The sequence below is a fragment of the Mauremys mutica genome, chromosome 15 (assembly GCF_020497125.1).
Source record: "Mauremys mutica isolate MM-2020 ecotype Southern chromosome 15, ASM2049712v1, whole genome shotgun sequence".
Classification (NCBI taxonomy): Eukaryota; Metazoa; Chordata; order Testudines; family Geoemydidae; genus Mauremys; species Mauremys mutica.
This window is the reverse complement of record NC_059086.1, coordinates 20,458,461-20,472,639: the sequence shown is the minus strand read 5'-3', so window position 1 is coordinate 20,472,639 and position 14,179 is coordinate 20,458,461. Positions and strand designations below refer to the sequence as shown.

The 14,179-nt window shown below is 50.1% G+C and overlaps 1 protein-coding gene across 3 annotated transcripts in view; it reads right to left on the bottom strand.

The window, feature by feature from the left end:
- Nucleotides 1-6,521: 6,521 nt before the first annotated feature.
- Nucleotides 6,522-14,179, bottom strand: part of LOC123350084 (CLK4 associating serine/arginine rich protein) — a 39,542-nt gene continuing 31,884 nt past the window's right edge. For 2 of the 3 annotated variants that reach the window (XM_044988444.1, XM_044988443.1), the window contains exons 18-23: nt 11,514-11,574; nt 11,363-11,421; nt 10,895-10,941; nt 10,732-10,814; nt 7,391-7,415; nt 6,522-6,762 (exon numbers count right to left, since the gene is read on the bottom strand). In XM_044988444.1, coding sequence (XP_044844379.1) covers nt 6,720-6,762; nt 7,391-7,415; nt 10,732-10,814; nt 10,895-10,941; nt 11,363-11,421; nt 11,514-11,574 — 318 coding nt within the window. In that variant the 3' untranslated portion in view covers nt 6,522-6,719. Of the gene's footprint in view, nt 6,763-7,390; nt 7,416-10,731; nt 10,815-10,894; nt 10,942-11,362; nt 11,422-11,513; nt 11,575-14,179 lie in introns of those variants that run through there. The other variant, XR_006573708.1, reaches the window with a different exon arrangement.

Sequence of the window (14,179 nt, the reverse complement as noted above, 5' to 3'; positions counted from 1 at the left end):
GATATTGCAGCAGTAAAACCAAAGTCTCCAGTAAAACCAAAGTTTCTGCTGCTGTAAGGTTTGAACTGCCAGCCCCCTGGGCCTCTGTAGAACATAGTGTGGGGCAGGATGCAGATCAGAGCTGGGATGTACAGAGGTGAGGCCTGTGCCACTGTGATGGCCTAGGCAGCGTTAGAAAACGTGTCCGCCCTTGTTTGGACTGTGATTGAGGTGAGGCTGAAAAGTAATGGGATGAAGCTGAGCCAGGAGCAAGGTCTCAGGCTGTGCACTGGTCTCCTGGGAAGCTGGTAGAAGTCTGCAGAGCGCCATCGGGCATGGGCGGAGGGGCAGCTCACTAGATGCAATAGGATTTTCCAGCTCAAATTTTTCAGATTGTAGTTAATATCTGATCTCCCTGGTTCCTTTTGGCCAGTTCAGAAGGACAAGAGGACCCTGCTGGCTTGCAGGGGGAGGCTGCAAGTTATCGTGGCTTCATGGATGGTTGGCCTGGTGGGACAGAGCGGTTGAGCCTAGCTGTTTGAGATGAAAGTTGGCAAGCTAATGCACTTTGTGAATTGGCATCAGTGGAGCAGGGATTTCAATCTCTCCTCTGGAACCTGCCATGGGGCTCACCCCTCTGACCTGGAAATGAGCTAAGTGGCCAAGGTTTTTGGTAGTGACTAAAGGTTCCATTTGCACTTCTTGGGAATCCAATGGGAGATGTCTTAGATAGACCTGATTTTCAGAACCTGCCGAGGACCCTGAAGATCAGGCCCCTAAAACAACCCCCTCCCCACCTGGCACTGAGCAGCTGGAGTTGGTGCTTGGCATTTGCCTGGGGAATATTTCTGCTTCAAGTTAATTGTGAAAATGAGACAAGCCAGGCATCTTGCCCCCATTTTGTTTGCTGGACACTTCTATGGTGTCCCAGCTTCAGCATAGTGAGCCATAGATGTGTTTGTGAATAGGGGAAAACAACCCTATCATGGAGGACTGATTGTTGGTAGCTGTAGCTGGCTCTTGGGATTGCTTGGTAAGCACATGCACTGGATGGTTCTGCTTAAACAGGGGATTTTATAGGTTTTAATGTTTTTAAACCATATGGGATCACGGCAAGATTCCTGCATTCCAAACTTGGGCTGAGCTCGAGTGTGTCTTTTAGAAAGATCCAATCTTGAGTGAAAGACTGGGGGGGATAGCTCAGTGGTTTGAGCACTGGCCTGCTAAACCTAGGGTTGTGAGCTCAATCCTTGAGGGGGCCATTTAGGGAACTGGGGTAAAAAATCTGTCTGGGGATTGGTCCTGCTTTGAGCAGGGGGTTGGACTAGATGATCTTCTGAGGTCCCTTCCAACCCTGCTATTCTGTGATTCTGAGTGCTGGAGAATCCACTACAACCTTTAGTAAATTAATTATTCTGTTCCAATCCACTGGTCTGCACTCCTAGCCATTGGGTCTTAGTCTGCCTGTATCTGTGACATTAAAGAGCCCTCTAGTATCTGATAACTTCTGCCTATGTGGATACTTATAGATCATGATCCAGCCACCATTTAATGGTCCCTTTAAAATACAGATATTGTGCTCCGAGTCTCAATATAAGGCAAGTTTCCCAGCCCTCTCTCATCACTTTCTGAATCTAGTCTAGTTTTATTGGGAGTCAGGGATTTTTCCCCCCAGTGTAGTCTGGGCATGGGCTTGTGATGGTGTTATTGGTTTGGCTCTTTCCTCGGAAGCATTGGGGATGGCCACAGCTGGAGATGGGATACTGGGCGGGGTGCTAGGTACTGTTACTTTCCCCTCTCAGGCGTTTGGCTGGCTGGTTCTTGCTCACATGCTTAGGGTCTAACTGATCACCATACATGAGGTTAGGAAAGAATTTTCCTCCCAAGTCAGATTGGCAGGGTTGGGGTTTTTTGCCTTCTTCTGAAGTGAGGGGTGCAGGTTACTTGCTGGGGTTTTCTGGGTACATCTCAAAGGCCCTTGCAAATGCCTCAGGCACTGTGCACCTCAGTGCCTCCTGTTCTCTGCCACCAGCAAACAATTTATCAACATGGGTTTATGGAAAACAGATCCTGTCAAACTAACAATCTTTTTTTTTTTGGATGAGATTACAAATTTGGTTGATAAAGGTACTAGGGTAGACAAAATATACTTAGATGTCTGTAAAGCATCTGATTTGGTATCACACGTTTTGATTAAAAAAAACCCAGAGCAACATAAAATGAACATGGCCCACGTTAAATGGATTAAAAACTGGCTAACGGTCTCAAAATGTAACTGTAAACAGGGAATTCTTATCAAGTGGGTCCATTTCCAGTGGAGTCCCTCCGGGACCAGTTCTTGGCCCTATGCTGTTGAATATTTTTAGTAATGACCTGGAAGCAACATAAAAACCATCACTGAAAAAGTTTTCAGATGACCCAATAATATGGGTGTGTGTGTGTGTGTGTGTGTAAAAAATAATGTAAGGGGCTAATGTTTAGGGGCTAGCTAAAGGGTTAGCCTCCTACCGGAGCTGCAGCCAGTGATTTTAATATTCCAGCCAGTTTGTTACACCACGTCAGAATTTCTCACACACGGGAGCATTCCAGCTCCTCCTGTTTGTTACACATGCTTCTACCACAAGTGTCTCCTTCCCTCTGGCCTCATTTCATTTGTGACACCTGAAGTCTGACTGACAGTTGAGTAACTGCATGGTGTGACCGGTAATGTCTGAATTAAGAACCCACGGAGGTCTTACAAATTATGTTGCCCCTTAACCTTCTCTTTGTTAAGCTAAATCGATTCAGCTCCTTGAGTCTCATTATAAGGCAGGTTTCCTAATCCTTTAGTCATTCTCGTGGCTCTTCTCTGAACCCTCTGCAATTTATCAACATCCTTCTTGAGGTGCAGACATGCGAACTGGACACAGGGTTCTGGCAGCATTGGCACCTGTGCCAAGTACAGAGGTAAAAGAACCTCTCTGCTCCTGCTGGAGAGTCCCCTACTTATGCATCCCAGAGTCACATTAGTTCTTTTAGCCACAGCATCAGTCTGGGAGTTCAGTTCAGCTGATTACCCAGCATTCCCTCCATCCCCAAAAAACCACTTTCAGCGTTATTGCTTCCCAAGCTAGTCCCCCATCCTGTAGGGATGGCCTGCGTTCTTTGTTCCTAGGTTTACATGTAGCTGTATTAAAACACGTGCTGTTTCCTTGCACCCAGTTTATCAAGCAAGCCAGCTTGCTCTGAACCAGTGACCTGGCCTCTTCATTTACCACTCCCCCAATTTTGATAGCTGCAAACTTTTTCAGTGATGATTTTATTTTGTTCCAGGTCATTAATAAAAATGTTAAATAGCAAGAGGGGCCAAGCAGCAAGCCCTGCCCCCCCGAAACACAAGGATGTTTTAATACAGGCAGCATGAGACCTCCAGCATGTCACTCGAAGTCTCCCAGGATCTGTTTTTCCCCTGCATTTTATAGATAGGTGTGTAAGGAGCCAGTCAGCCTGTTCCCTAGTGTATGGTGGGCTGTTGCAGACACCAACTAATACCCCATCTCGTGCTTTATCTGTTAGACATTGATCCGTAAACATGCACCATCACTTTCTTGTTATCAGTGTCTCAAACAGGTAATGCCCTTTTGACATCAAGCTCCCCTCTCCTTTTGCCCATTTTATTCCTCCTACTAAATAGGTTACAACCATTGATCTTTAATATCCTAAGCATGCAAATCATTCCCGCAAGTTTCACTAATACCAACCAGCTCAAATTAGCAGGAGTGTTGTAAGCAACACACTAGTAGTAATTATTCTGCTACTCTGGCCTCAGCTGGAGTATCCAGTTCTGGGCACCACATTTCAGGAAAGATGTGGACAAATTGGGAGAAAGTGAAGAGAAGAGCAACAAGCTGATCAAAGGTCTAGAACAGTGGTTCTCAACCAGGGCTACATGTACTCCTGGGGTACTCAGACGTTTTCCAGGGGGTAAGCAACTCATCTAGCTATTTGCCTAGTTGAACAGGCTACGTAAAAAGCACTAGCAAAGTCAGCACACGCTAAAATTTCATACAGCCGATGACTTTATACTCTCTATGTACTACACACTGAAATGTACGTTTATATTCCATAATTATATGGTAAAAATGAGAAAGGAAGCCATTTTTCAGTAATAGTGTGGTGACGCTTCTGTATTTCTATGTCTGATTTTGTAAGCAAGTAGTTTTTAAATGAGGTGAAACTTGGGGGTACACAAGACAAATCAGAACCTGAAAGGGATACAGTCGTCTGGAAAGGTTCGGAGCCACGGCCTAGAAAACGTGACCTATGTGGGAAGATTGAAAAAATTGGGTTTGTTTAGTCTTGAAAGAAAGATGGGACATAACACATTTCAAGTATATAAAAGGTTGTTACAAAGAGGCGGGAGAAAAATTGTTCTTGTTAACCTCTGAGGAGGGGAGAAGCAGCCATGGCTTTAAATGGAAGCAAGGGCAGTTTAGGTTGGGCATTAGGGAAAACTTCCTGTCAGGACAGTTAAGCACTGGAATAAATGACCAAAGCAGGTTGTGGAATCTCTGTCATTGGAGGCGTTTAAGAACAGGTTAGAACCTGTCAGGGTTGGTCTAGATAATACTTAGGGGACTGGCCTAGATGACCGCTCAAAGTCCCATCCAGTCCCCCCAGTTCTATGAATTGCAATTCTTGTTTTGTTACCCAGCCTCCTCGCAGTGGTGTAGTGGCATTTAAAGAGCTAGGTAATAGCACGCTGCACCAGATCAGGCACTTGGTTTGGATTCTGATCCGTACGCACGCATAAGTTGTTCTGGTTTAACACTTCCATCAGTTTAAACCCTACTTGCACCTGCCATGTACAGGTTTCATAGCCACAGGTCCATACCCAACTGGAACAGAACCTTCCAGAGAAAAGGCCCAGGCTAGTGCATGGAGAGCTCACAGCCCCATGTTAGGATATAGATATTCAGGCCTGTACTTTACGAATGTAGGTGTATGTTTATCATGTAGCTAGTTAGAGAGGTATAAAAGAAAGATTCAAAGTCACTGTCTGCCTGCGTAAGGGCCTTCTCTCACTGTGACAGTCTGAGGCCCTGTTCTTAAGCTAAGGCCTTTGGCTAAGCAGTGGGAGCAGCCAGAAGCTGGGAAGCGAACGGTCACATCCGCACACATTTCAAACCGGTGATATTGAAATAAGGCGATCGAGGGCTGTTAGAACGGTGAGCCGATCTACCACCTCCAGAGAAAGGGAAGAGCCTAGGAGATGTAAAAAGAAATGTTGTTTGATAGTTTTCTGTTTGGTAAGAACTCACTTATCAATAGACATAGTTGGGAAACCCTCATGTCTTTATAGATGTAGTTGTGAAATCCTCACTTCTGCATTTTTTGTCATTATAGTTCCCACTTTGCTATTGTTGATTTGCATGGTTTCTGTCTGGTTCTGTGATTGTTTCTGTCAGCTGTAGAATTCATTTTGCTGGGTGTAAACTCATTAAGGTGGTGGGATATAATTGGTTAGCTCAGGGGTGGCCAACCTGGGGCTCCAGAGCTGCATGCAGCTCTTCAGAGGTTATGATGTGGCTCCTTACCTAGGCACTGATTCCAGGGCTGGAGCCATAGATGCTGACTTTCCAATGTGCTGGGGGGGTGCTCATTGCAAAACCCCCGGCTCTGCCCCCTACTCCACCCCTTCCCCGAAGGCCCCTGCCATGCCCTCGGCTCCTCCCCGCTCCCCTCCATAGCCTCCTGTGCACGTGAACCAGCTGATTGCAGGGGGTGGGGGGGAGTAGGTGCTGATTGGTGGGGGCTGCCGGCAGGGGCTGAGGACTGGATGCGGGGCTGCTGATGTAGTACTGGGGCACTTTGGCAATGTACATTGGTAAACTGTGGCTCCTTCTCAGGCTCAGGTTGGCCACCCCTGGGTTAGTTAATCATGTTACAATGTTAGGATTTGTTAAGTAAATTTCAGTAAAATGATTGGTTAAGGTCTGGCTGAGACTATTACTATATAAATTAGGGGCAAACAGGAACTAAGTTGGGATATGAAAATAAGGAAAAAGGAACTTCAATTTAAGCTTGCTGGAAGTTCACCCCAATAAACATCGCATTGTTTGCACCTTCGGACTTCAGGTATTGTTGCACACGAGAAGGACCAGGGAAGTGAGAGGGTGAAGGAATAAGCCCTCTAACACCCCAGAAGGAGCCTCCCCTCTCAGCAGTCCAGACCTGCATCCCCTAAGAGCACCCACTAGCCCAGCTAGCAGAGAGGGCCCAGGAGTGGAGGGAGCTGACATTTCCTTAGGAAAGCCTCAGCCTAAGCCTCCAAGCCTTATTCCTCCCACTTCCCTGCTGTCTGCAGGGGCAGGCCACAGCCATTCCAGGGGGAAGGGCACAGCTTACAGATACTGCCCCCTAGCCCCAATTCCCTTACACTGCAGACCCTCTCCCCTCCTCCCAAAGTCCAACTGCTCAGCTCCACCCCTTCCCCACCCCATGTCACAGGAAAGCTCTGCAGTTACCCTGGGTGCAGGTCCTTGCAGAGACAAAAGGGAGACTGAGTTGAGGCCTCGTCCCAGATGCCCAGTGTAAGGCTCCTGCAAGGGCTAAGGCGGATTTTTTATTATTATCCGATACTGGCATCTTAAAAACAGAACAGCAATGTACAGTTTTGCTACACAGCAGGGCTGGCGGGGCCTGCTGAGCCGATCGCACCACAAGGGGGCAGAGACCAGTGCTGCGCTGGGACCCACGCGCTAATGGCGGTAGTGAGGGCTTCTGGACCGGGAGCGGGAACGCCTGCAAAGGGAGAAGACAGGCTGGTTAAAGCAAGGAGGGGAATGTGCAGCTGGGGCAGCCACACAGCACTCCCTCCCCTTCCCCATAGGGGGCACCAGAGCTACATCAATCTCTCTGGTCCATGGAAAAGCCTGACAGAGGCCTCACTGTGTTTGGGTTCAGCGGGAGGGAGTCAGAGGTGACACAGGGACTGGGCCACTCTGAAACCGCTGCCTGCCTCAATCAAGCAGCACCACAGTGACAGTTCCCTCCTGGGCTCAGCTCCCCTCACTTCTCCCGCCCCGGCACGACTGCTCTGCACACGGCAGCCAAGCTGTCATGGACACCACTGGCCGAGTGCACCTGAGCCTGCCCTCAGTACAGCCAGCCCTGCCCACCCCCTGCCTCTGCATGCAGGTGAGCAGCCAAGGGTGTGAGCAGGGCCAGCAGCGACTGGAGGAGCCCGTGGAGTGCCAGGGGCCAGCAGGGCACGCCAGGTCTATGAGGATGTAGGGACGAGGTCCTGAGTGCCCTGTGCCCACCTGCCCCAAGGCTCAGGACTGGCTGCCCTCCCAGCTCCCCCATGGGCAGGGCTGGGAGCTGCAGGCGGCTGGTTACCCCATCCCCGGCGAGGGGAGACTGAACCTACCTCCTGGAGGAACCATATTCCCGACCTGCAAAGCAAAGAGCAAGGGTTACAACTTGGAGATGAAGCCTCTGCACTGGCAGGCACGGGCTTAGGAGATGCAGCTGCCCTGTGGGAACAACAGCTCGGTGGGCAGGAGAAGAGTAACCTGACGGCTCTGGAGAGTGGGACAGCCCTTTCCAGCAGCTTTAGGCTGGGGGAGGCGTCTCTCAAAACTTGTGCTGATTTATAGTGAGCTAAGTGAGAAATGGAGGGATTCCGCCCACTGCTCTGGGGAAAGGACGTACTGAACAGTACAGACCTGACCCTGCAAGGTGAACAGGCAGGTAAGTGTCCGCAGCACTGCAGGCTATTGCGGCAGTTTCATTAAACACTTCTTAGCAGTGTTTTTCGAGATGGGTTGCTCATATTGATTCCAATTAGGTGTGCGCTCGCTTCGGGCACGGCCGCCAGAAGATTTTTCCCCAGCAGGGTCCGATTGAGGGTGGAGCACAGCCTCCATCAGGAGGATCTTGAGACACTGGTCCTGGTCTTTAAGGGTTCTGGGGCAAAACCCCCTGCAAATCTTGCAGCGCTCCTTCTGATGGCGCTCCTGCAAACACTTCAGACACAAAGTGTGCGGGTTGCTCCTGGGTATAGACTTGCCACAGTCCTCGCAGGCTTTAAAACCCAGGGACTGAGGCATGCCCCGATGCCGGGAGAGCATTGGGGCAGAGGGGTACTCCCAAAATGAAACTTAGCAAAGAAACTACCTAACGATCTAACTTCCCACAACAAGTAGGATAACTATAGTCACAATTTACAAAAAGACACTGCAAGAGTGGAGGCACTTGCCAAAGCAAGAGCTAAAGAGGTTCTGGCTAACCGTCACTGGCAGTAAGTAGGAACTTAGGGGATGGCAGGTCGGCAGGGCCCTATATTGAGCGCCATAAGGGTGCAACCCCAGGGGGCGCCCAGGCCAACCCAATGGATACTGCCAGGGAAAAATCTTTCAGCTGCCAGGCACGCACCTAATTGGAATTGACATGAGCAACACATCTCAAAGACGACCCCCCCCCTTTTTTTTTTTTTAAATACACAGGCCAATATTTTCAGAAGTAGAAGCCTAAGGTGAGACCCTTCAGCCTATATTTAGGCATCTCAGGGTGGGATTCCCAGAAGCTCCCACATGACTTCAGAACCGATATTAACAACGCCCTGGACTTGTGTGTCTCAGCAATGATGAGCATTTGAAGAGTGACACATCTTAGCAGAAAAAATGCTATGTAAGCTCTGAAATTCTCTTAACAGTTAGCAAATGGCAGAGTCAAGCATGAGCCATCCAGTTCAGCAGCTGGAGACTAACTGGGAAGCAGCTGGCTGATAAGGAGAGCAGCCAACTGCTCTGGGGAAAGGACGTATTGAATGGTACAGGCCTGACCCTGCAAGCAGGGGAGGGTAACCTGACTCTCGCAGTCCTACTAGTCAGATGGAAACAGAACAAGCTAATTACACTTTTAAACTTTCACATACAATCAGTATTTTTGATTTTTATTAATCTTGATTTAGCTCTGCCCTCTGGGGCACCTGGCGTCGGCCACTGTCGGAAGACAGGATACTGGGATAGATGGACCTTTGGTCTGACCCAGGACGGCCGTGCTTATGTTCTTAACCCCTGGCGAAAAGGGAAGCCCTGGGTACAGCCAGCTCCCACCGGGGTGCTGGCTCTCCAGGGGCACGAGCCATGAGTGAGGCTGGAAGTTACCCAAATGGCACTGTTCCCCCAGAACACCACACATCATGCTTCCCCCTCACACACACACCTGGACCCCTGGAGAAGCTGCTCTGAGGGGCTGCAGGAGACTGACCTCAAGGGTACTGGAAGTAGGGGGGGAGGGGTCTCCCACTGGCCTCAAAAAATCACTGGCCATTTCTGAAGATTTAGGCCCTAATCTCTGGGAACCCAGCCAGTATCCAGAGCCTATGCTGAGGATGAAGTGTGACATCTGCTGGACACATGCAGCATGGAGTCACCTCCCAGCCTGGCCCACGGCCACTGCAGACCATCACAGTGAATGCTGGAGCAAGGAGCAGCTCTCTCCCCAGTTCTGCAGGCAGCTAGCTCCCAAACAGCAGCTGCTCCCTGTGATGCCGGACTCCATATGCTTTATGAAAACATGTTTATGAATGTAAATATTATGCAACTGGAATATGCTTTATGCAAAAGGTCTCTTGTAAGGTATCGGTACAAAGCTTATAATCTACTGGGTGTCTTCATCCTATTTGTTTGCATGTATTATTTCTATGTCTGGAGTTAGGAGAATAAGCCATAAACTTGTATCACTGATGTAAACATATTAAGTGTAATTAAGTGGAAGCCATTAAAGGTGCTTCAGAATCAATGACCTGTAAATGGCTCTGTTTACTTGCAAACCTTCCTGTGTATGTGTGGGCCAGCCCTGGAAGAATGGAGGCTGGGGTCTCACAGGACATGTGAACATGTCACAGGATACTAAAAATCCATCTTAAATCTGGTACTTCTCCATTTAGAAGGAGGGGTGGGGACCCAGAAAGACAAAAGATTCCCGCCTTGTGCCAAAGCTATGAAAGGGGGTGGAACAGAACAAAGGGGCCAGTCATGAGAAATCCCCTAGTTATCACTGGAGCTGGAACTAACAAGGACTGTACCAGGGGAAAGGATTAGGCCCAGACTAGGAAGGGTCTAGTCTGTGAAAGAAGCTTATTGGAAGATCTCTGAGGGTGAGATTTACCTGTAGTCAGTTTCTTAATGTATTGGGCTTAGACTTGCATATTTTTGCTTTATTTTGCTTGGTGACTTACTTTGTTCTGTCTGTTATTACTTGAAACCACTTGAATCCTACTTTTTATACTTAATAAAATCACTTCTGTTTATTAGTAAACCCAGAGTAAGTGATTAATGCTTGGGGGAGCAAACAGCTGTGCATCTCTATCAGTGATATAAAGGGCAGACAATTTATGGGTTTACCCTGTATAAGCTTTATACAGAGTAAAATGGATCTCACTGGGAGCTGGGTGTCTGGGTGCTGGAGACAAGTAACCTGCAGAGTGGTTTTCAGTTAAAGCCTGCAGCTTTGGGGGTGTGGTCCAGAGCCTGGGTCTGTGTTGCAGCAGGCTAGTGTGTCTGGCTCAACAAGGCAGGGTTCTGGAATCCCAGGCTGACAGGGATAACGGGCTCAGAGGTAATTTCAGCACGAGGTGACAGTCCCAAGGGGGTCTCTGTGACCGAACCCATCACACTCCCTGCCCCCCAGTCTGTGCCTGCTCCCACTCTCTGACAGCACAGGTGTCATTTGCCAGGGCGGTGCCAAGCAGTGGGTACTCACTGTATCGTGGGGATGGGGAGCGGCTCTGCCTGCTATACTGCCTTTCCCATTCTTCCCGCTCCTTCTCTCGCCGCTCTCTCTCCCTGCAGAGAAACAAGAGGGCTTAGCGCACACCCTGCAGAGAACACGCCCAGAGCACAACAGGGGAAGCAAGAGAGTTTACTTCATTCGGATCTTCCGGGCCATGGCTCGCAGCTCGTCTTCTCGCTCCTGAAAGAGAGAGGCACGGATCAGTCAACCGCCACGTGGCATGCACAGGCAGCGAGGTGCCCCCAAGAGGCAGCTGCTACACATTCATTCTGTGGGCAGAGCCCTTCAAAGCTCAGCTGAGGCACAGCCTCCCAAGCTCAGTGTGAACCCCAAAACACACACACTCCCCTCAGCACAGCAGTGCTCCCCGACTTCACTCCCCACCCCTGCCTATTGTGCCCCTGGACCACCGCTATGGATGCTACCTCTGCTCTCGGGTAACACATCCATGAGCGCTCTTAACCAGGCAGAGGGGTCTGCAGGGAGAGGCCATTCCAAATGGCCAGACACTCCACCCAGGGGTGTGAAATGGGAGTAGTGGCGCAGCCCAGTGATTAGAGGCAGAGACTGACCCATGTCAAGGTGCAGCTGGGTCACGTACCTGCCTTTCATGTTCCTGTTGCATCATCTTCTCTTGTGCTGCCTTTTTGTCAGCTTTAACTGAGAGAGACAGAGAGAGAGATTTTAAGCAGCTGCCACAAGGCCAGGCCGGAGCGGCAAGTGAACTGCATGATGAAACCAGTCCTGCTTACACTGCCTGTTGAGAGCCTTCTGCATTCGCAACTTCAGCTTCTCCTGCGGAGTCAGCTTTGGCTACAAGGAAAGTTAAACAGAGACGTGTTAAGGGAAGGCACAGGGACATCGGCACTGCCAGACAGGATCAGATCCGGAGGCACTCTTGCCGAGGAGGGCATCTCCTACACCAGATGCCTCAGAGGAAGAGAGAGGAAACCCTGCACCAGACAGACGGGGGAGCAACCTGCCCCGGCAGGTCTCATCCTGATCCTTGACACCTAGAGACTGGGTTAGGCCCTGAAGGAGGAGATTCTCCCCCAACTTCCAATGTTCTGTGTTGCGTTGACTAGAGTAACTCGGGATATTCTTGTCAGCCACAGAAACAGCCAGTCCCTCATTGCATCTTGCCAAGTTTTTGGCCACAGCAATATCCTGTGTCAATGAGTTCCTTCTGAATAAAATATGAGAGTCAGTCTGTGGATGTCTTCATCAGTTTGGAATTTTCACCTTCTAATTTCATGGAATGTTCCCTTCTAGTGCTGCGAGGCAGGGAAATGCTCCCAATCTCCCTTCTCGACCAGTCAGTAATTCACAGACTTTCTCCTGTCGCTTCTTATTCGCCTCCTCTAGAGGAATGTCTACCCTACAGCCAGGAGGTGAGATTGTAGACATCCTCGAGCTAGCTTTGACTGAACTTGATCCAAGCTAGCTTGAGTAAGAATGGCATTGAAGTCACAGCGGAAGGGGTGGAGGCACAGGCCAGCTGCTCCTAGGGACCAAGGTAGCTAGATCAAATCTACCTCAGGCGTATCTACACATGCTGCAATCCCACTTCCAACTGCAGTGTAGACATACCCTAAGGGAATAAAGCCAAATCTTTCCCCTCCCTCCAGCCAAGAGTTTTGACCATTGTTACAGATTTGTAGATTCCAAGGCCAGAAGGGACCAGTGTGTATAACCCAGGCCATGGAATGGCCCAAAAATAATTCCTAGGGCAGAGCTTTTGGAAACCCATCCAATCTTGATTTAAAAGTTGCCAGTGATAGAGAATCCACCATGACTGCTAGTAAGTTGTTCCAATGGATAATGACTCTCACAGTTCCCATCTGAATTTGTTTAGCGTCAACGTCCAGCCATCGGACCGTGGTAGGCCTTTCGCCGCTAGATGGAAGAGCCAGTTATTAAATATTTGTTCCCCACACAGGTACTTGTAGACTGATCAAGTCTCCCCTCTCCTCTGAACCTCCTGTTCTAGGGTGTCCTGTGTGAGATGGGGTGACCAGCACTGCACACAGTCTGCACCCGTTAATCTCTATCCCATCCTTTGCACCCTAGCCCCTGGTTTGTTCTCCTGGCTGCAGCGGTGCACTGAAGAGGGCTCTCCTTGGAGCTGCCTGCAATGGTGCCCGGGTCCCTGGCCTGACTGGACACTGCATTTACATCACTCCAAGGTGGGTGAGGACAATGTACTTTCCTGCCTTTTTCTGGGAGCACTCTCAGGCTGCGTGCCAAGCTGGGCCTCTCAGCTCTGGGGAGCGGCCCTGTGGACAGGCAGCCAGAAACAAGAGGCTTCACTGGTGAGAATATGCAACTCAACTTAGGCCAGCAGGGACCCACTCTCAGGCACCCAGGGGCACCCAAAGGAGGGGCCACCCTCCAGTTGGTTCTAGCGTAGATGGGAGCTGGGCAGAGGCTGCTGCTCCTCTAACAGCCACAGGAAGGGCTTGGGGACTGGAGGAACTCAGCCCAGCCAGCCATGTCTGTTCATGCAGCCGGGAGGAGACCAGCACCAGCAATACTCCAGGGGCTTGCCAGAGTGTGCAGCTTTCAAGGGAAACCCTGGAGCTCATGGCCAGCTAGCAGCCTTGGTGCCACAGTTGGGGCTCCCTGGAGCAAAGGAAACCAAGCCCTGGAGCACTCCCCTGATTTAACACCCTCCAACCCCACCTGGAAATTCAGTCTGCCCAGCATGTGACCTGGGCAACTTTAACGTGCCTTAAGTTACAGGTTACAGACAGGTTAGCCCTCCGGCACTCAGGATGCCACTGCCACAACAGTGCGCCCAGGCTTTGAATCTCCCCCCACCCCCAATCTGCCAGTGGCATGGGACCACTGCAGTCCTTCAGGGCAGGGCCCCGGAAGCGCTCCCGTGGCAAGCCAGATCAACCCACAGTGGGGCAGCTGGATACTAGACTCCTGCTATGTTACTGCTATGTTCAGCCTAGCGCTCTCCTGACCATTGGCACCAAGAGTTAGCACAGGTAGGATCAGAGAGAACCCGTGCAGCAGCTCCACGTCTCTGGGGACAGCACTGATCTCTCGCAGGGATTCTAGCCAAGGAAGAATGAGTCTAACACCTGCAGTGCTGGGGAGCCCTGGCCTCCCTAGCCCAGCTCCATTCACAGAGGGCCAGGCTGGCCAGGGCTTCACCTCCATTAGCCCACTGGCGGAAGTGCAGAAGCTCGTCCCCAAGACTTACTCTCCGAATGCGAGAAGTTAGTCCACCAAGACTGAGCATGTGGATTGCTGCTGTTGGCTGTCAGTCATGTTGATTGACATTTCCCCAGTGCTTTAGCAAATTTGATCGATTAGCCCAGCGTATTAAGCAGACAAGAAAACATGTTTGACAATTGCCTTTGGGACTAGAACCAGCTCCCCACATTCAAATCATACCAAGAAGGTG